Here is a 24,697-nt window from a genome sequence, read left to right on the forward strand (position 1 = left end):
TGCTCCACAAAGGATAAAAAGAACGGGGGAAGATTAGGATCTTATTCCGTTTTGTTTGATTCACAGCAAACAAACTCTTTCCCTTTTATGAAAGGAATGAAAAAAATCACTACAGACAATAAGACGTGTGTGCACAGAAGCAGAGGTTAAGCAGAGTAAGGGTAAAAAAGTATAGCAGGTGTCTTACACTCACGAGAGTCGCTGTTGTTGAGGAGGGTGGCGGCGCTGCGGCTGCGGGCCAGGAAGGACAGCGTCGGCGTCATGAGCCGCTCCACGATCCGGCTCTCCCACGGGCTGAGGCGCAGGCTGCGGGCTGACACAAGAGGGCGCTGTCAGTGTCGAGTTAGTGTTACAGCAGATACTCCTCTTACACACTAAAAAAACCTCCCACTTTACACTTTCACGCACACTCACACACCCTCTCTACATCCGATGCAGAGTGGAGTTTTTACGCTGCATTCGTGTGCTGCTGAAAACCTCACGAAAACACACACATGAAGCCGGATGAGGAAATGTTACCTGGTTATGATGTAAACACCTGTAAATAAACACCTTCATCGTGTGTTTATTTAGCCAGACAAACCCTCAGACCGTCAATGTGTTTGTGTCTTCAGGGTTTGAATTCTCAGACAGGAAGAAAATGCAGATTAGTCCACAGGATTTTACACGAGTTTCCACCTGCACCTGAATGCACGCTCAGCTACGGAAACATTTCTGGGAAGCATCAACGCTCACTGGTTGATTCGAATATCAGCAGGTGGAACCAAGAAATTAAATATGATTAAAATTCAATTTTTATTTGATTTATAAATACTTTATTCCAAATTGCTTTGTACAATAAAATTTGTTGGGGTTTGGTTCCCAGTATCCTGTGAGTCAAAAGCTCTGTATGATATCAAACAGGCATATTATTTACACGATCACCTGCACACACCTATAAGCGAGTGCAGAAGCCCCACCCACCTGCTGTTCAAACCTTTGGTTTGCAACAGGCAGCCAATCAGAGAAAGTTCTCCAAAGAGTAGATTATAATGGATAAACTGGAGGCCTAAGACAAGAATTAATATATGATTTAAAGGTAAAACTACAACAGGAGGAAATAGAGCAACTGTAGGAACTATTTTCAACAGCGGATTAATACTCATTTGGTGTTATGGAGGGAATCGTTTGTGGCAGCACTCTGACAGTAAAAAAAAACTGCATGTCACGGAGATTTTGAGCAACAATGGAGCCCCATAAAGCAGTTTATTCATGGGATTTGTGGACAATAGGAAAAATAGGAAATCCCCAGACTCCTGAGCTCAGTGCTTCTTTAGCTCTGACCGCTGAGGTTTAACTCATCCAGTGAGTCTTACTGCTGCTGAGAAATGTTTGGTCAAACTCCAGCCTGCCTTTCAGATATGATGAGACTCAACACTGAAGAGAAGTCGTACAGGATGGACGCCTGAACATGTTGTGCACAAAGACATCAAATATTAAAAACAAAACAAAACCCACACACACAGAGGAGTGTCCTCAGTTCATTTTTACGACTTACCACTCAAAAACAAAATCAGGTAAGACCCACTTTGGCCATTTACACGACCCCACACTAACTGCTAAGAGCCCTCAGAGTTTTCTGGGTTCTGTGCTGTCTGTCCTGCAAGCACAGACGCACTCCTCCGACCTGAACATGGCTCTGCGTGCTTCTTTAGCGAGTCTCATGTGATAAAGGGTCAGCGTGCAACAACAGGAGGATATAATCCAACAGATTGTAATAAAAGGTGGGAGAAAGAAAGAATAAGTGGCACTCACAGGAGCGCACGTACACGTGGTTTTAGTCAAGGTTTGACGATAAAGACGTCAGGAAAACTGGGCGGTGTATGTATACGCTGAAACTAAAACAGCAAACATTGAATACAACATTTTTAATGATTTATAGATTGCAGATAATGATGATTTACAATATTTAAAGCAGTAAACAGTGTGGTGTTAAAGCACCAATAACAACAATCTAATTATCTAATCAGTTACATAATGACAATTTCTACTATTAATGTGAACATTTTAACATTTAGCCCTCCTTGCTTCTTAGATGGTTTTCTTTCTAATCCATGCAGCATATTGTAAGAAAAACAATGTATTTTTAGTATTTATCTAAATGACTAACACATATTATTACACTGTACCAATATGTAAGCTTTAAGTAGTTTTTTTTCACAATAAATAAAAGATGAATATACTCTGTATTTTCCCTGGCTTAATCTAAGCTGTTTTTCCAGAGAATTTTCTATGAATAGTATTATTAAACTAAAAGAAACTGAAGTAAAACCACAGCCTTATAAACATGATGCCACTTTTAACAAATGACATAAGAAAGCAGAACTCGTACTTTCACTTCTACCAGCATCACTTGGTAATTTGATATTGTTATTGTCTCAATAACATCGCGTACTGGTGTCAAACATGCAGACCGGGGGCCAAAAACAGCTCAGCAAACTGTATCATTTAAGTGTGAAAACTGGAGTAAACCCCTTAGTTACTGTTACTTTTCAATAATGGTAAAAAACAAAAGTACAAAAACATGGTAAGCCTTTCGTGGTGATGCCAACCCGAATACTCAACAGTGGAAATGTCTGAAAGGTTAAAAGTATTTTTAGATATAGAGAAGTTGTTTTTATGGTTCATTATTAAATGAGAAAAGCTGGGTGAAATACTTTCTGTTGTCAGTTGTTTAAATGTAAAAATAAAGTGGTAACTTTCATTTAAGCTTTTTTGGTTACTGTTAAAAAACTGGGAAAAAATTAAAGATTTAAGCAAACGCTTTTAGGTTCGGTCCACTCGAGATGAAATTAGGCTGCACATCACACCCAGGATCTAAAATAAGTTTGACAGTCTTGCTTTTACTGTTTGGTCCAAAACCCCACAGACAGACAGAGTCTCACTGTGACGTCCGTCAATTTACGACAGCTGGTCGGGTTTTTGGCGACTTCCTGTCTGTTGTCCGGTAATTTTAACCAACAACATGCTTTTTAGAGAGGCTTCGTCCATGTGTGACGATGACGTTCAGATTCTTTTCATTCCTCTGTTTTAACGACACACAGCAGCCAGAGTGTGAGACACCTCACCTACAGACAAACACCACACGTACACAAGGGTCAGTGTGATCAGAGCTGCTACGACTCATTCGAGATGCCGCCACTCTTAAACCTCCACCGTAAAGGCAGTCACCTCTGCTGCACACAGGACAGATCCTTCTCACAGCGTGTTTTATGACAAACTGATAACCCGACTACCTCCTGTTGCTAAGCAACAGTGTTTTCCCTCCTCCTCTTCCTTCTCCAATGCGGCAAAGGGAGGCTGAGCTGCCGCCTGCTGATCGTTCACCTCGAGGTACCTGCATCTGTAAACGTCACCATCCCGCCACCCTCTGCAAACTGGCCCAGAGACAGCAGCTCTGCTATCGACCGTCCTTTCATGTGCCTGCAGTATCGGAGTGTCTGTATTAGTGATGATCAAGCACAAAATCTGAATTTGTATTGTGTAGGCGAGCGAGCCGATAACCGAGCTGGTGATTGCGCCGTGGGTGATACGATCAATAATAACACGTCATGAGGCGTGACGAAATGAGATGAAGACAGTGTCGCTAATGTGTGTATGTGGGAACTCGGGAGATTGATAAAAGAAGTCTGATAGAGCAATTTAGACATACTATTGTACTGCTGACAAAAAGACAACTGCTCAGTTTGTTACAAGCTGAAAAATATCTTAAAGTGACTACTTCTATTAAATTAACAGTTTGTAACAATTCAGTGATTATGAACAAATCTGTTGCCATTAGCTGCAAAGCTGTTGCTGTCAGCATACACAGAAATTCACAGTATCTACTTATGGTGAGAGTCCAGCCATAACCTTACAGGCTTGAAACAGAAGTTCCTCTACAAATAGTTGTTGCTGCTGGATGGCGATTTAAATGACATGGGTGCACAGCAACCTTGCTTGTTTACACTCATATAATCAGAATACAACCAGTTGAGTAACGCCCTCTATTGCAAAGAGATGCATCCCAGCTAATTAGCACTCATCAGCACAGATTGATTGCAATGTTTTGGCAATCTGTCTGTGTTTATTACTGTCAAACCCTTGAGAAAACTACTTGCAGATTCCCTGGACCAGCGGTCCCCAACCTTTTTTGTGCCACGGACCGGTTTATGCCCGACAATATTTTCATGGACCGGCCTTTAAGGTGTCGCGGATAAATACAACAAAATAAAACTAGTACCGGTACCGAAAAAATTAAGATTTATTCATAACACACGTGAAAAGACCCAGGAAAACCGAGTTAACGATAAAAACAATAACAAAATAACGCTCAAACCCGATAAAAACCCTGAAAACTATACATTTCACACCCGAGCCTCAACTCTCGCGGCCCGGTACCAAACGACTCACGGTCCGGTACCGGTCCGAGGCCCGGGGGTTGGGGACCGCTGCCCTGGACCACTACTGATGTTTCTTAGTTGCGATGAAGTTTCTGTCCTTTTTTACTCTAGTGTGACTGAGCCATTATATCGATAAACATGTAAAACCAAAGGAAACAATCCAATATTGTATAGTTTAAGGCAGCATAAAAATATATATTTGCATTTAGTTGCTAAACTTGATTCACTTGCAACAATCACACTATACCTTTCACCTATACCATCACCACCATCACCACCACCACCACAGCCAACCACCAACAGTACAGTGGAGGGGACAACCAAAAAGGAGGTGACAAGATGTGAACTTATAAGCCTATGAAACACCAAAATATACCACAAAATATGGCTCAGTGATGTCAAGGTGAAAGGGAGGCTGATCAAAAATGCAGAGGAGATTCAAATCAATGACAAGCCACCAACTGAAATTAAAGAAAAAAGTAAAAAAAACACGATGCACACGAGACCGAGAGCGTGATTAAGAGGAGGGAGTAGGTGGTAAATGACCAGTCACCAAGCACAGGCAGGCAGGCAGGCCACCAGAGACGACAGTTATAATAAAACAAAACCAGATTAGGGTAAGAGGAGAAGGGGAAGGTGGAAAAGGAAGGGGATGAACTGGAAGGGAAAGGGAGAGGGAAGAGGAAGCCTGGTGGACACTGACGTCGGGTCGTCCTTACTTCTGTTGGGGGAGTTCCAGAGCGTGGCAGAGGACTTGGACAGCCTGTTGTTAATGACAGGGTCCACCTGTCTCGGCAAGTTGACCGTGGAGGCCGAGCATCTGCCTGCACCGGAGAGAACGCAACAGACAACAACTGTTCACAAGGCGGCCGGGGTGCAGGCGGCGGCCCCAGCTGAGGGCTGACAAGAGACGGGGCTGCTTTGGTTGGATCATGCAGCTGTGAACAGGGACTCACCGTTTTCTGAGATCAGACTCACTATCATCTAATCTGGAGTCAGATTTGGAGGGAAATGGGGAGGAAATTTGGGGGAAAGTGTGGGAGGGGGGGTGTAGTTAGAAGTCACATTTCAGAGTAAATGCCTCGAGCTTTCTTCCTGCTACCAAAACTAAAATATCACTCACGTTTCCACACACAATCAGGGCCTTTCACACTTTAGCGGACAGGTAACTGTGCTGACCTCAGCACCACCCCGTCACACAGCATTAACAGAAGTTTGAAAACGGGGAAATAAGTTCACAGCTCCCTGAAAAAACACACTTCACAATTCTGATCTAATGAAACGTGAGCGTGACGGCTACCTTCAAGCTCGTCTTTCTGAGTTTAAATGAACAACTGTGACGCTCAGGACTGATTTTTGCCCAAACAACAGTGAGGAATTACGAGTGGTATAATCATAAATTACTGGGTAGGTCATCTGCCTCTGGTACCCCACCCTTGTGACAGCAAACCCTTCATGAGCTATTTCCTTGAGTTGCATCAGCTGAAGCAGTGAGTCACAAGTCTGTGCAGCACAAAGACTTGAGTTAACAGAGAAAACAACATACATATGTGCTTGTATTACTGTTATTATTATCATTATAATTATAGTTTAGGTTCATCTGAAACTCACTCTCTCTGCGGGAAGTCTGGTTTAGTCCGCCTGCCCAGGACCACCTCTGCTGGCGGATCTCGGCCCAAGTCTTCTTGGTCGATCTCTTGATAGCTGCCTCATATCTCTCCTACATGAAGAAACACACAGTCAGTGTTAAACTATGACATCTTTATAGTAAATATGCACCAGAAGTGACAGCCTAACAGCTTAATTATTAGAATAGAATAGAATAGAATAGAATAGACCTTTATTATCCCACAGATGAGAAATTTGGGTTTTACACAGCTCTTATAGCAAGGGGAATATAAAATATAAAAGGAAGACACAAGGTGGTCATATATACATAAGCAACTGAAGTTCGTATATACAGGTACAGAAATATGTATAGAAATATTGTACGGAGACATGTATAAAATGCACAGGACTCTGTATAAAATGTGCAGTGAACAAACAAGCTGATGTGTTCGATAACCAAAAGGATGTTTAACTGTGTTATAGAGTCTGACAGCTGCTGGTAAGAATTAATAGGTAATTACTAGTCCAGCATAAGTACAACTTGAGAAAAGTGCAAAGGAAACTGGAAGTGGATAAGGTTCTCCTTCAAAGTAAAAGCTGTGCCTCAGCCCTGTGGCCAACATGTTTTAAACTTTTACTTTGAAGGCAAACGGTCTCCATTTCCAGTTTGTATCACACTTTTCAGTTTCCGAACAGCAAGTCCATGAGTTCAATTCAAGCTATGATTGCAGCAAAATGCTAACAACCAAGCTAATCACAATGTTTTTTTGCCAACAATTTTCCACTAGCAGCAGGCGGGTACAATGGGGTTACTGACTGGTCTGTATGTCTGTGAGGCTGGGGTCTTATTCACTTGATCCTCCTATATTGTCACCATGATTGTCACATGTCCAAAAGAGTGGACAAGTTAATGTCACGTGGCTATTGGTCACTTGTCTGTATACTATACTAATGCTGCACAGTCTTTTGAAACATGCTAAAAGGTTAAAACTACGAGGTAATCACTGTTTCTTTCTACTCTTGGCCCGATGTGACGTCAGTTAGAGTAGATATCTTTAATATGATAATCTCTTGCACTCTGAGTGTGAGCCCAGCAGCCCCACCCACCTGATGTTAAAACCTTCCATTTGGCAGGAGCAGCCAATCAAAATTAACCTGGCTTAAAGATGAGGGAAATATAACTTAAACTGCTAGTTTTAGACAGTGGATGTAATTGGGAGCTACAACTAGGGCCAGTGTAAAGTAAATAAGGATCATTTTGAATTTTGAGTCACACAAAGCCACTCTAGAAGTAATATTGGAGCTTTAAATGAGTGTACTAGGATCCCCTAACAGGGATTTTCAGGTAGAATGAAAGAAATCACAGCAGCAGTGTGTAAACCTGTAAAAAGTGAATCTCTTCATTTATTTTAATCTATTCAAAATGACAGCATGCAAAAGCATGGTAAATGAGGTCACAAACGTGTAATGAGATGCAGCCAATGTTAGATGTCACGTAGGGTTCCTTAGTGCACTTGCATAATTGCAATGTGAAGCCAAACCTAACTGGATCGAGTGTAAAAAGGCCCTGAAGCTCATTAGTTACATAATGGGAATTTTATATGATGTCAGCAATTAATTTGTCCATCCAACACTTATGTGCAGCTTGTTTGCTGAATGCTTGGCATCCTCTCTGTGATGACAACACGACTAGTTACTGCTGTATGGTGCTGTTATCCAACAAAGCAGTTTTTCCACAGTCAGACAGTAAAATTTATCAATCTGAAGTCCCAGGGAAAATCACTGAATACTAAAAACTGTGTACAGCAGAGTGTTTTAGTTACATAAACACTCCCTTATCCTATTTAGCGCTCAATTTAAGCAGAGCAGAAACTTATTCTGTGACTGGACATAAATATTATTTTTGAGTATTTGTTGCTTCTTCCAACAGCTGAGTGATAATCATCAAAATCAACCTAAAAAATAACATGAAAGGGTTCAAATATGCAGTGTTTGTTACAGAGTCTATTTTGGGACAATTCAGATGTCAACTTTAAGAACCAAACAGATAAATGGGAAGCTTGACTTTTTCACCTTGTTCTTTTCTAGCTTCTGTCTCTGTTTCTCCTCCAGCAGCGTTCGACGTTTCTCCGCCTTGAGCCGCTGCTCTTCCAGCTTCCTCCTGCGCTCCTCCAGCTGATTCTCCCTCAGACGCCGGGCCTTCTCCTCCTTCTGCAGCCACTGAGCCTTCTTTGCAGCTGCAGGGTCACCACAGAAAGAAAGAGAATTATTTACAAAAAACAATATCAGTTTGAAACAGTTTATTTAGGTCTCACGTGTTAGCTGCTTCTGCAATACTGCGAATTACTGCTATATAAACAAATGACTCCCTTTTCCTTATTTGGCACCTTAAAGGGGAGCTATTATGACCTTTTATGGCTTAATCTTTTTTAGTCTTGGACTCAAGTAGTTCTGCATTAATTACAGTTTAAAAATAGTCAAAATGTATCATTTTGTGAGTCTTGGTTCAAACCCTCTGTTCATAATCTGTCTGAAACAAACTGCGCTAGCTCCTCGAGTTTTAAGCTAGCTTTCTTCTGATTGGCTGCCCCTCATAAGCTGACGTTTTGGACAGTATGTGGGTGGGGCTAAAGGAAAAAGTGCTCTCACTGACATCAAACACAGCCAAGACTAGAAAAACTGTCTTAAGCTTGAGCTTTGGGCTCCTTCTACATATGCTGACCTCATTATTTGAATCTTCGGCCATGATTAATATGAGCATCCAACACTCCATCAGTATAACTTTATATGACAGAAAATAAGGAAAAGCATAAGAAGTCCACTTTAAAAAGGTGCTTTGTGGGTTTACAGTGATTTTAACTCTTTCAGAACATTTATGGATAATGCATTTTACCATTGATTATCGTATGTTTGTTATTTGGTGGGTTAGAATGCTAATTTTTTCTGCTTAGTGCTTAACATGAAATAGAGCTAAGACTGATTAATTCTGCAGGCGTCTGAAGCTCTGAGGGTGCCAGATAAAAAGTTTGATAAAGTTATTAAAGTTCATCCTGAGGAATAGCTCATCCTTGGGGAACCACAGATTTCTCTATACAAACTCTGTGGAGATGTTTTACCAGTAATCTGAAAGATTTGTCTGCGTTTGGTGCAAGAGGGAGAAGAGGGGAATCACCACAATTATAAGAGGTATTCTCTGGGAGATAATATCATGGCAATCCATCCATCTGTTGTCATAATATTTCAGTCTGGACCAAAATCCCTGGAGCTGTGCCTCATGCCTGGCTAAAGCATAAGCATTAGACGCCAGCGTATCATTAATATATTATTTCACATGTTATTTTGGAAAAGAAAATGTAATTTATGCCTGTTATTGAAAGTCAGTTCTTTATTTGTAATAGTGTATAATCAGCTAAAGATCTTTAAAGGCCTCTAACAGCAGCACCCAAACAAAACGGGTAAAACAGACGGCAGACACTGTGTTCATTACACTTTAATCCTGATAACAGTAAATAAGCTGAAGTTCCCTGCTGTCTTTTACAGCACCCTCCAGCATATGCCAGTTTTTCTGTGCACACACACTGCTGTGGCTCATTTCTCCGGGTAACGATCAGACTGCAATCAGTCGTTTCTCAATTTAAGAGCCTTCATCTTACGCAGCACTTACTCGTCTTCAATCAGCTTCCATATCATACTTTATATGAAAAGAATGGAAAAAAGATGGACGGGTAAGTATGGGTGAAGATGCGGGAGGGTTACAGGCTGGATCCAGCTGAAGGAACGGCATGAAATGTCTTTGTTTATGAGTTAACCAGCAACAGGAAAACTGCACTAAGCTATGCAAGGATGCAGCAATGGTCTGACACAAATACATGTTTTATATTTAATTCGGTTTACTGCGGCTCATCTTCGCTAATGAGCCAACGGCACGCACACGTCTGCACTTCATCAACAGCGAGAAAGACGTCTTCACTCCTCCTTAAATCCTATTCCTGAAAAAATCTAATTATCCATAACAGGACTGAAAAATATGTCGGGTTAACGCTTCGGAACTTGCTTTCACATGCTCATCTCTGCACAAAATATCTAGAGCACAGTTGCAGTTACATAACAAGCTGTCATATATAAGGCATCACCTGCATACTGTGTGCAACAAACTGCAGGCTCTACACTGAAGAAAGGCTTAACACTGCCACATAATTACGCGCAGGGGCAGACGGCTGAAAACGAAACTTAGCTCCGAGCGTCTGAACCTGGGATATTCTCGATAAAAAGGCAGCGACGTTTAACTTTAACTGCTGCAGCATGACCACATAACTGATACTAATGTAAGCAGTAATTAAATCTAATCTGTCTGCGAGGCCTGGTCTCAGTTCATGGTAATGACTGCTCATTTTTTACGCCAACTGCCTCGGGCTCTATGGGACGTCTCTGCTGGGAAACGCCCACTAAGCTCTGCTCCGATTGGCCGCCTGCGCTTCGGAGACGTCCTCCGCTCTCTCCGCCTCTGTGTTTTTATAAGGAGAAGTTTCATTCTGCAGCCACAAAGTAAAACCCAAATTATAGGTGTGGAGCATGCACGCTGGGTGGGAATGCAAAAACACAAAAGCCAAAATAGATTCAAACATGATAGGAGCAGATACATTTAAACCAAAAATGAGGCTGCAGACCGATCACGGAGTTCAAAAGTTTCCACCGAGTGGCGACAGATAACCAAAGCGATCGGTGATGGAGGGGAGAAGAACGGGCACGGCAGAAAGGAAAAAGGATCCACATAATGATGCTGATTATTCCCACTGCTGCGAAAGCTTTTAGTGAAGCCCCTTACCTTGCAGCTGAGTTTGCTGTTCTGAGCGCCATGCAGGAAGAAACAATAAGAGACGTCAATAACCGTCAGTCACTTCAGAGAAGAGTGACAGATTCACAAAGAGGGATACAAAAGATAAAAGATGTGGACACATTAAGTTGGTTACAAGAAATCCCTGCTTCATGCATCCAATAGCAGTGGTTTGTGGAGCTGACAGCTGAGTCCATCGTGTTTTATATCCGCTTGTTCATTTCTTACCGATGTATCTGGCTCTTTCCTCCCTCCGCTCCTTCGCAAGCTTCTGTCTTTGCTCCGAGCTCACTGAGTCTGTAAGGGAGAAAAGAAAAAGAATTACTTCACAAACACACGCATATTTTCACATCAAGTTGTATTTACTATTCATTTCATCTCATCTTCACTAAACTTATAAAACAATAAGCTAAAAGATTGCAGAGTTATTGATCATTTTCTGGTATGTGAGAAGTAGACTCTAGACTTAAGAGAGCAGGAAAACATTTCTGGTTTCCTACACACTAAAAATTGTAGTATTACTATGAGTTTGTGTGTATAATACTACAGTACTATATACATCAGCTTCAGAGGCAGAGCTATAGTGAAAAAAGCTGATTACTGCTACGGAGTCTCAGCTTTGAAATGGCTAAAATCTGAATCCCAGAAAACATCGTTTGGCCTACTGTGTGAAGTCATGAGTTATTAACCCCAAGCAGACCCAAACTAAATGGCACAATTCTTGCAACTCATGCTTTATTTGAATATATGAGAAACCTGTTTTCTAAAAAGCCATCCTGAGAGTCGTAATGATGATTGGGATATAAAAAAACACAACTTATTTTTAAAACAACACCAAAAGAAACATGTATTTACTTATTTTAATGCGCTTCCTCTTACTATGTTACAGATTTATGACATAAAGAAATAGTTTGGATGTCACGCTTCCTCCACTCGATGTTCAGCACTGGAGTCCCTCAGGATTTTGTGCTCAGGCTACTCCTGTTCACGCAGTACACCCAAGACATGTAGAAAAATCAACCAATCAATTGATCAATTAATCAAGCAGTGGCCCAGTTTCAAATGATAGGAGCTGATACTGAGAGGGAATCAATAATCCTCTGGTGTGGAGAGCAGAGAACAACCTACGGTAAAGCTTAATTTAGACTTTCTGTCCAAACTTATGACAGAACTGGAAACCCCTGTTGACCTTACACCACAACCTTCCACGCTATTAAAGTCATGCAGACCTGACATGTGGTTACATTTCTCAGGAGGTGCACGTCAGGTTAAGTGGAAGGTTACAGTATTACAGGGTTAAAAGGAGTTACCGGTTATGCCCTTAGTTACAATATAGATTTAAAGCTGAAGCATAATTCAGGCCTTACTGTCAAAAAAGGAAAGAGCTTGATTGTTGTTGTGTCATACGTCTCCACTATGAAAATCTATGAAAATCTGGAATTTATTCTAGAAAGCATTCTAAGCAGAAAAATAGAAAGTCAAACCAAAACAAGTCTCACCATTCATCACTCATCTTGAAAAGCATTTAGGAAGCTCTTATGAAGCATTATGTCATTTAACCTTAATTTCATTGATCACTCAGACATAATCACTCCTGTTGAACTGCTGAACCAGTCAAATCTGACAGAAATTAGGTTTTAAAAATCTTATTTTTCCCTAAATGTTACGCATTTCCCTCCAAGTTTGTTGTTTCAGAACAGATTTAAGCTCAGGATGCTTTGACTGCCGCAGCTCCTCTTTTTATAGCATCTCTATAAAAGAATATGCCCAGAATATCCCGGACACAGATCTACTGAGGGTCAGTGAAATAGATGAGATAAGGTTTCTGTACAGAGCCCAAAAACAATAACTGCCCCAGATACAGCATCTTCAACCTGCTGCAGTATGCCAAGTGATCCATGACTATCCCCTGCAGTAACACCAGATTTAAGAGCAGTTTCTCTCAATCTTGTGCTGTATAATGATTTTTAGAAAGAATTCTGAACAATGTTGGGAACATTTAACATCTAAAAAGGAGGTAATTCACATCTGAACCCTGATTCAGTTTCAAGGTCAACATTTAAACTCCCGTGTGTGATTTGCTGTTCAGACACGCTCATCTGAAGCAGTAATTAGCCTGAATCTTGATACACTTTGGTGTAACGTGAGGATTTGCGTAGCTCTCTCTGACTCCGAGAGGCCGTGACTGAAGAGCTGCTGAAAAAAACGGGACTCCTGGGGTGCTCGCCGATCCCGTCTCCTTTTGTGGTTCTTCTCTGTGCTATGCAATATGTATGCTACGCCTTCTAAACCAATCACAGAGGACCTAGCACCACTTCAGCCCATCTCCATGGCAACACCCCCCCCCCCCCCCCAACACCACCTTGCAGAGAGCATCCTACATGGCTGTATGCAGGCGTAATAAGAACAGAGAAGAGCGAATCTCCAGAGTGAGCCTGCAGGTCTCGTATCGCAGAGACGTCACTTAATGCATCGCCACCACCACCACATACCTCCACCCCATACTGTACTCCACATCCATGACCAGCTGTCCTGTGGGAATGGCTCACTAACAGAGTGAAACTTCCATTAGAAGAGAAAGCATGTGAATGTCCACGCATGAGAAAAACGGATAGCGTGAATAGTCCACTCTCTGCAGTGAATGATGAACACGAAGAGCCGGTCTCGATCAGAAAACTAATGAACCCCACAGCCGACGCAGAGAGAAAATGCTGACTCCTGTTTTAACAACTAATGAAAGCCTCACAGCAGGCGAAGAAAAGGGTTCAGTTCTGCTAATGCTGAAGCTCTAACTCATTTTTATTTGTCATTTTAACACGATATTAAAGCAGTTCTGACCTCGCACTTAAATGGCACTGCCTGAAATTGGGGTTCGACTGTAATAATAAGCACCCCAAATGCGGCCTGTTTTTCCACAGATCAATGACATTCACCTTGAAACTGTGTAAGGAGCATGTGCAAGTGTGCTTTAAGGGGTAAAGGTGGATCTGCAGAGGCTTCATAGCGAGTATAAACTGCACTAAATGGTCATAATGTCCTATTTGCTTGATGCTGTGTCCTGAAAGCCTGTGAGCTGAGTTTCTCCCACAGACTGTGGATTCTCCTGAATTCCCCAGCAATCAGAAGCAGAGTATTACTGTGACTGTTTATATGGAGCTGGAGTGGTACAGCTTATTTTTAATACCGAGACAGAAGGAAACACGGAAAGCGCTGGAGAAAAGAGCGTTAATCCCAGATCTTGGTTGTACTTTGTAAAGAAGCACAATAGTTCTCGCATTAACTGTTCAGCGTGTGTGGGATGGGCTAAAAATACTCCAGCAACGATCTTCATGTGAATAACAGAAGGCGCAAAACCATCTGACTCTCAGTGGGCTGCAAAGCGAGACACGTTATCTCGTCGTACATTACTCACCATGCGACATGAACAGGGTCGGATGTGTCAGGCAGGGTTGGCAGGTCCACTGCATGGACAGACTGCATGAGACTTTTATTTTAAAGTCTAAATTGTTGATATTCATGCATCTGCAATAATATATGTCTCATATATTTAAAATGAAAGAATTTATTTACATCCAAGTCCTACAAAACTGACTCTACATGAACACACAGACACTCTGAAATGTCCTCTGCTGCTCTTTTGATATCGCCTCTAAGTACTGGGCTATTTTTGATTGCCCAGTACTTAGAGGTGCACATGCACACAATTTCTTGAAAAGGTATATATTTTTTCCACAACTCAAATTAGCAGGAAGCTGTCTGCTTCAATGGTGGTTGCGGTACTTCAGATACTGCGTGGTTTTGCAGTAAACAGAAGTCAACACTTCTTACTTTGTAATATTCTGACATATAGATTAACTGTGAGTGAGGGATCTGGTTAGAGCAGATTAAAGACCAGATAACGTGCGATCTCAGTCCATTGGGCGTTTCTGTTCTCACCATCTTTCAGGTAAGTTCTTGAAAAATTAAGAGCCGAAGTGCACGTGTGAGAACAGCTTTACAGACCTGGCAGCCTTTGATTTATGCCACAAGCAGCTAATGCAGCAGACTACAGAGGTCTCCCTTCTTTGTGCCTGTACAACACCAGCTTCAGAGGCAGACTTCATGCAGCTCCCTCTGGAGACACAAAACGCTTTAAACAACTTTTTTTCACATGAGCAGCAGCGCTCTCAGAAGACCCGAAAACCGCCTTTGATGTGTAAAATCACTGGAATTCCCCTTTATGTCTAAAACAAACAAGCCACGATACGTCCACAGAGGCAGGAGCTCAGGAGACTCTGACTTTAAGGAAGCTGAAGGACAAACTCTGCAGCCTCCCCATTTTCAGTGACAATTTTTCCTTAAATTTACGTTAACCACCTCTCGTCATTTATGAAGTCACAGTTAATCAAGAAAAAAACTTTCATTCTGATCCAACTTTGGAACAAATACAAAAAGGCTTTTGTTAACTTGTTTGTTGGACTCTGTCTAGAACTATTGTTTAGCTGTTTACACACCAAAAACAATTGTTTCTGTGGTTTTTGGTGTTTCACCTCAGTTGACTTCTTTGAAGGAAGTGGGTAGTCAGCAGTGGTGATCCCATAATGCTTTTACCACTTCTTCTCTTCTTTTTAAAGATAATTTAAAGTCTAAGTGTTATCCATGTACTGTGAAGGAAGAATTACAGCCTGCTCTTCTATATTTGTTAGTTGTGAGGGCTCATACCACTCTGAAGTAACTTAAAGACATCATCTGTACATCATTGGTTTTAGGCTAAAAAGCACTCACTGGAAACCACTGGACCCGCTCACAGCAGGCTCATAAGTTGCTATCATCTCTTGTCACTTTCTTTGTCTAAAGAAGATAGTGTCTTTGTCTTTGGCTAAATAAAGACTAAGAACACAAACACTAGAACAATAAACCATCACAACAGGTTTTCAAAACTATGCAAACTAGACAGGAACCATAAACTAAACTCGAGATACTAAAATAATAAAGAAAACATGACCCAAAACACAGGGTCACAAAACAAACTCATTAGCAGAAAAGCCAAAAGTAAGTAAAACAACAGTAATCCAAGAAATCAGACTCACTATTATAATAATGAAGAGATTAAAATAAAAAGGGGCAAAACTTGCTAAATACTTCCTAAAGACTGCAGCTCAAATAGTCAAATAGCACGAGTAATAGTAACCAAGCTTACCAGGATGAAAATGAAATCAAAAGAAGAAACAAAACCTCAATCTAGATATAATCAAACCCCTACAGAAATATTAAGAAGAACTCAAATACTCCAAAACCACTAAAATCACAGACTAAAACCAGGGCCTGTAACACTAGAAGGTCGTCTTGTATAAAATACATTTTTCTGTACACAGTCCACAAAACCGCCACCTTGCTGTACATCATTCCCGTCTCTCTTTGACCTCCTTTCCATTTACATCTTCAGTGTAGAGACATAAAAGTCCCCTCAGTTGCTAAACTGAGACTGACTCTCTGTCCTCGCTGCCACAAACAAGGCTCCAGACAGCTCAGTCTACCTTTCTTGGGCTGAGGGCTGCTGCTGCTTGAGCCAGGCGTGGATGGCCGAGCGTCTGTCTTGGAGGAGGCATCTGTCTTAACGAGGGTCTCTGTTTTGGAGCTGGAGTCTGTTTTGGGAGAAAGGTCTGAGACGGCTGAGTCCTCTGGAGTCAGGAGGTCTTTCCCCAAAGATTTGTCCCCATTCTGGATGGACTGGGAGTCTGTCTGCAGGGGCAGAGCTGCAACACACAAAGGAGGAAAAACAACATAAAGTTGTGATGCTTATTAGCGTGTAATTATCCCAAAAACCTCTGCACACGAATCTCCTCATGCTGTCACTGCTGCTTTTTGTCAAATACGTGATATCCTGCTGTCATGTCAGTCATCATTACTGTGCAATCTCCGAGGTGAGACTTCCAGTAAAAGCTTTCCATCTACCTCCTGAGAACCCGTGAAGCCCTCGGTAGCTTCATTAACGCAACACTTCAGCTTCATTAGAAAAAATCCTGCATTTAGTCCCCGATGGCTTCAGTGCAAAAGAGGTAAAAAGTCTTCTGTGAACACTAATAAACACAGGAGCAGCAGGTGAGCCACAGCATGGAGATTAAACCTTTTAAAGACACCACCACACACATTAATAATGAGGCTTGGAGGCTAAGACAGAGAGGAAAACATTAGAGATGGTTGTGTAAGTCTGCTTCAACTTGCTTCCCTAAAATAAAGAAAATGTTTGCACAGTTATAATCACAGGAGTAATTAATACTAAATCAGGCTGAATATCCCCACGGAGCCACAGAAAATGATGATCTCACTCCGGTTTGGGGCTCGGCAAGTTTCTCAACTTCATCTGAGACTCTAATACTTCTAACTATACACTTTCAGGGCTTACACAGAAACATGTTACTGTTCAAAGAGTTTGTGCGATAATTTAGGTGCATTTTTCCCTGCTTTTCACAACAGTAAGCAGTAAAAGTCCTTGGATTTATGTAGCAGTATCTCTTGCAAGGATACTTCACCATGCAGACCACCGACCTTCAGATGATCCGCTCCACCCTCGAACCACAGCTGCTCTGGGTTTTGTTTCACTGAAATTAAACGTTATTTGTATTTGGACTGCGTCCACAAAACGGTCGCTGAATTAGTCTCTGGGAAATTTATATTTTGTTATTTCTATTTCATGACATACATTTAGATTTCCTGACTTTTAGTCTCTGGTCAAACTCATTTTACATTGTGGGCCACATCCAGCCCAGTCAAAAGAAGAAGGCAAAGAAGAAAACTATGTGCAGTTACAGAGGCACATCTCACTTTCAGGACGTCTCAGTGTGGTTGATTAAGAAATAAATGCTGAAAATGTAATTTTCACATTTTCTGACCCTTTGGCAGGGCAGTTCTGGGCTCCGGGTTCACATGTTCGACACCTCTGCCTTAACCCCAGCTGAAAAAACAGTTGATAACATCTCCACAGCTGTGACGCCAAAATGAACGCGCACGTCTTCCTGTGTGCTTTCAAAAAAAATGCACCATTGATTTTTTTGTTCTTATTTTTGATGAGTTAATTAATATCATCTGTGGGTCCATCATAAGCAGAATCCTGATGGTCCTTTGATACAGACTACACCCACAAATGTTAGAGGAAACCAGGTGGAAACACATCCTTTGTCACAGGACCGAGTGGTCTGTACTGAACTGGACTCAGGCGCAGAAACCCAGAGCAGAGACAGCAGATGGTTTAACAATGTTTTATTAGGCTTAAGCGCTAGAAATGTAGCAAGGACAAAAAACAATAAGACGTGGCGTGGCCTGGGAAACGTGGCTAGGGCGAGGGAACGGGGCCTGAGATGCAGAGTGGAGCTGAGCAGGGAACAGTCACATTGCAGTAGGGCAGCGGTCCCCAACCCCCGGGCCTCGGACCGGTACCGGGCCGCGAGAGTTGAGGCTCAGGTGTGAAATGTATAGTTTTCAGGGTTTTTATCGGTTTTCAGCGTTATTTTGTTATCGTTTCTATCGTTTACTCGGTTTTCCTTGGTCTTTTCACGTGTGTTAGGAATAAATTTTCTTTTTTTCGGTACCGGTACTAGTTTTATTTTGTTGTATTTATCCGCGACACTTTAAAGGCCGGTCCATGAAAATATTGTCGGGCATAAACCGGTCCGTGGCGCAAAAAAGGTTGGGGACCGCTGCAGTAGGGGACACAGAGTGTTGAGAGGGGAGTGACGAGAATCCAGGGAAGCTGAGTGGCGTGCCAAGGCTGACCTGAGATCCGGGTTCTTCAGATGGAGTGTGATTGCAGGAGGGCAGGCAGGTGAGGCACAGAGTGATTTTTAAAATGATTGCTTTTGTATCCTGAGTCCGGAGGTAGCGCGTGAGCCAAGATGAATCCAGCAAATGGGTTGATGACGAACTGGCGGTGAATGCACATCAACATGTGGCTTAAATCCCTCTGGCTTGATTGACTGCCATTGGCTCCAGGTGTGCAGGAGCTGGAGGAGGTGGCCCTGCCCAGGGGCGGATTCCAGGTAGGTTCAGGAGCCTCATGGAAATTCCAGCCAATCGGAAGGTTCAGGTGCTGGGTTTGATCCCTGGCTGTATCATTCTACAAGACACTGAAACCTGAGTTGCTCCTGATGCCTTCATCAGAGTGTGACTGTAAGAATGAAAGCACTTAGACACAGAAAAAACTGTTTGTATGAATGTGTATGAATGTTTAAATGAGGCATGTTGTATATGTTGTATATCGAGCAGAGCAGAAGCGGTATATAATAACCAGCTCATTTGCTATTTCTGCTGCTAGTATCAGAATTAGTAGTTTTTCTTTCTTTTTTAAAATTTGTTATGTCAAATTAAGAAAAATGAAAAAAAAAAAAAAACATATTTTGAAATCTAAATAATCTTTTTATCTTTGTCCCAGATTGAGCTCTGATGCATTTGTGAGCCATCACTGTCATTAACTGCTCTGTCCTCTCCCTCTGTAGTTTTGTCCTGTTTGATGTTCGTCATCTCTCTAGGCTTCTCTTTTGTCTCTTCACCAGTCAGAGCTGATGGTTTCCCCTCCCTGCGCCTGGTTCTGCTGATCTCTTCCTGTAAGAACGGAGTTTTTCTTCCCCACTGTCACCAAGTGACTTCTTATAGCAGAGTACTAAATCTTTGGGTTTCAATCTTAATTGCAAGATCCATACCTGACAATGTAAAGTTTCACCTCGTTGGGAATGCAGATAACATGAAAAGGATTTAAAGTATCCTTCGGATGACTCTGTGTTGGACTGAGAGAGGTATTTTTGTTTAGTTGTTTTCTCATCAATCCCATGTAGAAGCAGCACAAGATCCTCACAGACTGTTCAACACCAACATCTCTCAAACTCCACGTCACACTTTGTAGTGTAGCCTGTTAAATGTCTGCAAAGTCAGACGCCTCAGTGATTATACAGCTGTTTTCACTGGCTTTACAGGCTCTGCTGTACTCCCCGTTTCTCCCTCTCTGGATAGACACCTCCGTAAAATCAATAATTTAAACAAAACAAACAGAAATATTTCTAGTTACAACCCAACCAAACAGTGTTTTATGTTGTTTCTAAAAATGAATAATATTCTCAGTCGGGTCATGAAGATCATAACCTCTCTGACCCATCATCCTGTTGAAATCCCTGCTCTGACTGTCCACACCGGGCGGCTTGCTGATGCTGTCGCTGTGATCTGCTAAGTAGCTGCTTGTCCCTCCTTCCCTGTGTGTCACGCTGGAGGAATCGGTGACACTGTGCACAGAGCGGCAGTGACGCATGGCGGTGCAGGAAGAAGGTACATTTTGTGCTCTTCTACAAGGACATGTGGAGGTTGAGAAGAAAGATTTATAGAGAAAGGAGAGCTGGAGGACAATGGGAAACAGTGCAGTGGGCTGTCTTTGTCACAATGGAGGTGGACTTGAGGAGAAGAGGAATAATGAGACAGGAGCTGAGACAGAGTGAAGCAGGAAGATGAGAGGCTGGAGGCTTGAGGGCAGCTCTCCACTCAAGTCAGCCAACAATGGGCAGATGGAGCATGACGCTCTCATCAGGCCGGTCCAAACGCTCACCGAACCACATAAATCACAGATTAACACTGGGCTCATCTCCAGCTATCCCCACAGTATTCAACAAAGACTTTAATGCACAGTACAGCACAGAATACTAATGGGGGAATAATGGGATGTGAATTAAGCCCCCTGTGTGTTTAGATAAGGAAGCAACTGTAAGAAAAAGGATGCAGGATCATGTTAAGACAGGGCAGCAATGCTACTACTCGATGTTGAAAAAAAGGATTAGGATTTGGCAAAAAGAGGATTGCAGTGCTCCTCCTTCCACAAGGAGATTATACGTGTGGTTGACTTGAACTGAAAGAGTTTAACAGCCTTATATAGCTAAAAAAGAAAGCAGGATTCCTGGAATTTAAAATATTGATGGGAAAAACACTAAACTGCAGGTGCTAGGAGCTTCAAAAGATAGTCACTGGAGAAACTGCATATATAACTGTATGCATTAACTGCACTGTAAGTCTAGGGTCATTCACAGTTTCTGTAGACAGCTGTGGACTCATTTCAGTAGATGCTTCTGCAAATATTACAACTGGAATATACGTCAAGCCCAGTAAGACACAACTTTTACTCTTGAGGTGAATGTTCTCTTCTTCTGCTTTGCATCACAGATTTTTAAGTTTTACCACAGTTTAGGAGGGCAAATGACACGTTTTTGCAAACTACAGACATCTCTTAGTCACCAAAGCAATCACAAGAAGACTTTTACCTCCGGCAAACACTCAGTACTGACAACCGGTCGGTGTGACTGAGGCCTAAGACACTTAAAGGTCTCAGGTAAAACAAGCCTACTGCTTCCTCACTCTATGACTCCAAGTAAACACATTCCTGGTAAATCTATTGTTTCAACTGCTAGTCTCAAGTCTAATTTAATACAGTTTGATGTTACCTTTGTAAGCTACTGCTGTATCAGTGTGACCTCACATGGTTATTGGAGGGGATTGTAAAAAGGAGAATGGTTTACTTTCTGTTATAAGCTTTTCTTTATGATCAGAATTTATTCCATCTGTCCCAGTAACGTGTAAAGTTTAGGGAAGCTGAATGATTCTTTTATTTAGGCTCATTCATGTGTGCCAACAGGAAGTCACCATCACTGCTATGAAGCAAACTAACAAGGACCTATAACTGCAGAAGTGATTTGAACGTGCTGGTAGGTTGTGAAAAACTGCTAATTCAAAATTGCTTTTTATCAATAAATCCATAAAAATCAACGAACACCTCCTGACTGAAGAAGAAGAAACGCTGACTCAAAGAAAAGGGCAAAAGAGAGCACCAATTCTTATCCAGAAGAGAATGAGGATGTGAAAAACAGCACAGAGACACAAAGATATGACGCATGAAACATGGAGGCGTCTGCAGGGGCCACTTGCAAACTTGGGCTGACTAAATGTGTGTTACTCGGACACATTACTCAATTAGCACAGAAGACATACTAGATTAGTCTGATATCTTTATTTAAAGTATTGTGTACTGCTACTGGTGCAGGGTTACCAAGAGATTACCCCAACCATGAATCCTTTTCATTGCCTGGTTACCTAAAAAGTCTATAAAGGATCTAAACTGTCACAGATCCGGCTCTGGAGGGCTCGGGGGTCCGTGAGCAGTTTTGACTGTGGTTGTTGTTGCTATCATTATTATTATTTGGGGATGTGTGTTTTTCTGCACTATGCTTCTGTGTTCCACTTATATGTATAGGCAGGGTGTGGGTGTGTACATGTGTGGCTGGAGGACAGCCACATGCAGGCCTGATGGGTGTGGCCCTGCAGGAGGACTGGCCACACCTGAAGTTCCTGCCACACACCTGTTGGTGATCAGGGCTCGTCTGGGAAGCTACTTAGGAGAGTGTTGGAGCTCCCACCGACGTGGGATCATTGTGTTGTCTACCCAAGTTAGTGTGTGTATCAGCGTACGACGGTGCAGTTCGTGTATGCCTGCCAGGGTTGGTTGGTGTTGATGGCTGTTTTTGTGGTTTTCCCCCCAGGTGGAAGAGTGGACCAGAACGGCAGCACGCACAGGGTGTGCGAGAACACGGGATTCAAGGGAGCAATGGGGAGTTATTGTGTTTACAGCCTTCACTGTAAATAAAGTGCACTGTTTGCATCGCAGAACCATGCGTTTTGGGTCCTCATTTCCCCATATCCCCACGGTTTGCCAGCCAGACCGTGACATAAACTAAATCCAGCCAAGCAGGACTGTACTAAAAACAGCTGAGTGCTTCACTTACATGTCAATTTTTCTAATCTCATGATCAAATGCCTGTTTCTCTTTCTTTTAGGGCTCTTACACACAGTTCCAGGAAAACTCAGATAAAGTATTTTCCAGTTTTTTCTGGAGGAAAATCTAGTCTTAAATAAATTTTACTGCATCTGTAGATTATCACAGCATGCCACGGCGAGAAGCTCTACAGCAAAAATGACAAAACAAAGAGCAGCTATGGCAGAGGACTGGCTTCTGCTGCAGATCTGACTAAGAGTACTCATTACTTTAAGTGCAGCATGGGTGTGGCTGTTTCTATATATCTCTGACAGCAGTGAAAGGAGAGGAGCTGGATTTTGCTTTCTGATGGGACTACCATCTGAAATCAAAGGGAAGAATTAACTCTAGAACTTTTTTATGCCCCTTTTGTAATAAATCCTGCAAAACTAGACAATGTTTATTAGTGTTAAGGTTTGTGTAGCTGCCACCAGCTAAATCTGTACAAGACTTTAATCAGTGGACAAAAGAGAGTAGAGATGACTCACTTGTCATTATTAAATGATTTGAGCTTCAACAAAGTGTCTGAAAAGGCTTTGTGCTCTGCAGAATCACCATTTATCAAATGCAAGCTGATGTGTCCACCGTGTGACAGCTGGGGCAGGCTCCAGCTCCTCCCATGACCCTTAATTGGATAAACGGTTAATAAAATGGAGCTGTCTGCCCACACCGGGGTGAAGGAAAGATACAGGAAATGTCAGGTAGTCAGCAATGGTAGCAGATTGGTGGAAATCATATTTCTTTATGCTTTCTAATGATCTCTTCATCCCTCATGCTCATAATCAACAAACCTCCATACGTGTGCTTAAAGGTTTGAGAATGAATGCTTCTAAATGTTTCAGAAGTTGCCTAAAAATCATAACATTTTATTGTTTTCTTCATTATTACATTTTACTGCAATAGCTGCCCGAACATCTATGGATACACTGCAAACAGTAGCCACTAAAAGATCATTTGGCATACATGGAAAAAGAGAAAAGAAGGCTAAAAACTGACCGTAGAAGCTTCTAGGTCACTGATTTTAGTGAAGGTTATTTCCACGGGGTATTGGACAGGAGTGTGGCTAAATCTAGGGCCCGAGGTGCTCCCCTAACCCTTGTAGTTAAATTATATGTTTCAGTGGGACAGCTATGTCTCCTAATGCTAGTTTATGGGGGTCTGTGCACATGAAAATGACTTCTTCTTCTTATACCACATTGAAATTTCAACTTGTTTGGACCTGCCATGTGCCACCTCACTGAAAAATTCCAGGAAACACGCCTGGTGCAGGACGATTATCCTTCAAATGTAAATAAGAGAAAGACGAAATCCATGCATATGGACACTTATGTTTCTAATTTGTAGGATTTTTAAGGTTTTTAAACATTTGCTACATTTAATAGTGATTGCAGGTGAAATTCAGAAATAAAACTTGCAGGCTTTACACAGATAGGTTCATTGGAGTTTTCATGTGGTTATATAAACCATTACATCCTTGTCACTCAGCGGGGATCATTGGTTTCAGTTCATCATACTGAGGTTAGATTTACCCACTTTTCATGTCACTTTAGCATTTATTTTTTAGAGAGCAGAGAGCTGGGTGGTGTCCATGGATAGCATCAAATTGCTGCGGATTGATATCTTGCTCTCCTGGCACACGAGCCGTGCTCTTTCCGCCTCTCTCACCTGAAGAAACAGCTGCCGTGCACAGTGCCAAAGAAAAAGTTGCAGACCTTCTGTTGCTTCTAACGTTCTCTCTGAGGGATCGCAGAGAAGCCATTGGCTGTTGATTACTGTCAAACAACCGAAGCTTAACAAAATAGTAACTGGGGACACAGCTTGCTCTAATTCCTGGTGATTATTAAAATCAAAACATGGGGATATGCTTATTATCAGACATCACTGCAACATTATTAAAAACCCATACAGGCTACATCTACAGCACGTTCAGTGCCAAGTAAACAAGTGCATCTCATCGCATGCTGGCTGGTAAAAACCATCATCGATCATGTGACCAGCTCCATTTAACACAGAAATACA

The 24,697-nt window shown here is 42.0% G+C and overlaps 1 protein-coding gene across 11 annotated transcripts in view; it reads right to left on the minus strand.

Moving 5' to 3' along the window:
• The window catches only part of map7d1b (MAP7 domain containing 1b), a 51,986-nt gene that overhangs the window by 13,051 nt on the left and 14,238 nt on the right, over positions 1-24,697 (minus strand). For 3 of the 11 annotated variants that reach the window (XM_087835554.1, XM_087835551.1, XM_087835550.1), the window contains exons 2-8: positions 16,380-16,598; positions 11,092-11,160; positions 10,855-10,875; positions 8,103-8,266; positions 6,033-6,141; positions 5,141-5,245; positions 194-313 (exon numbers count right to left, since the gene is read on the minus strand). In XM_087835554.1, the coding sequence (XP_087691680.1) occupies positions 194-313; positions 5,141-5,245; positions 6,033-6,141; positions 8,103-8,266; positions 10,855-10,875; positions 11,092-11,160; positions 16,380-16,598 (807 nt within the window). Of the gene's footprint in view, positions 1-187; positions 314-5,140; positions 5,246-6,032; positions 6,142-8,102; positions 8,267-10,854; positions 10,876-11,091; positions 11,161-16,379; positions 16,599-24,697 lie in introns of all 11 variants that reach the window. The other 8 variants (XM_087835553.1, XM_087835549.1, XM_087835548.1 and 5 more) reach the window with 5 other exon arrangements.

This window comes from Neolamprologus brichardi, chromosome 22 (genome assembly GCF_056152115.1).
Source record: "Neolamprologus brichardi isolate AB-2024 chromosome 22, ASM5615211v1, whole genome shotgun sequence".
In the NCBI taxonomy this organism is placed as follows: Eukaryota; Metazoa; Chordata; class Actinopteri; order Cichliformes; family Cichlidae; genus Neolamprologus; species Neolamprologus brichardi.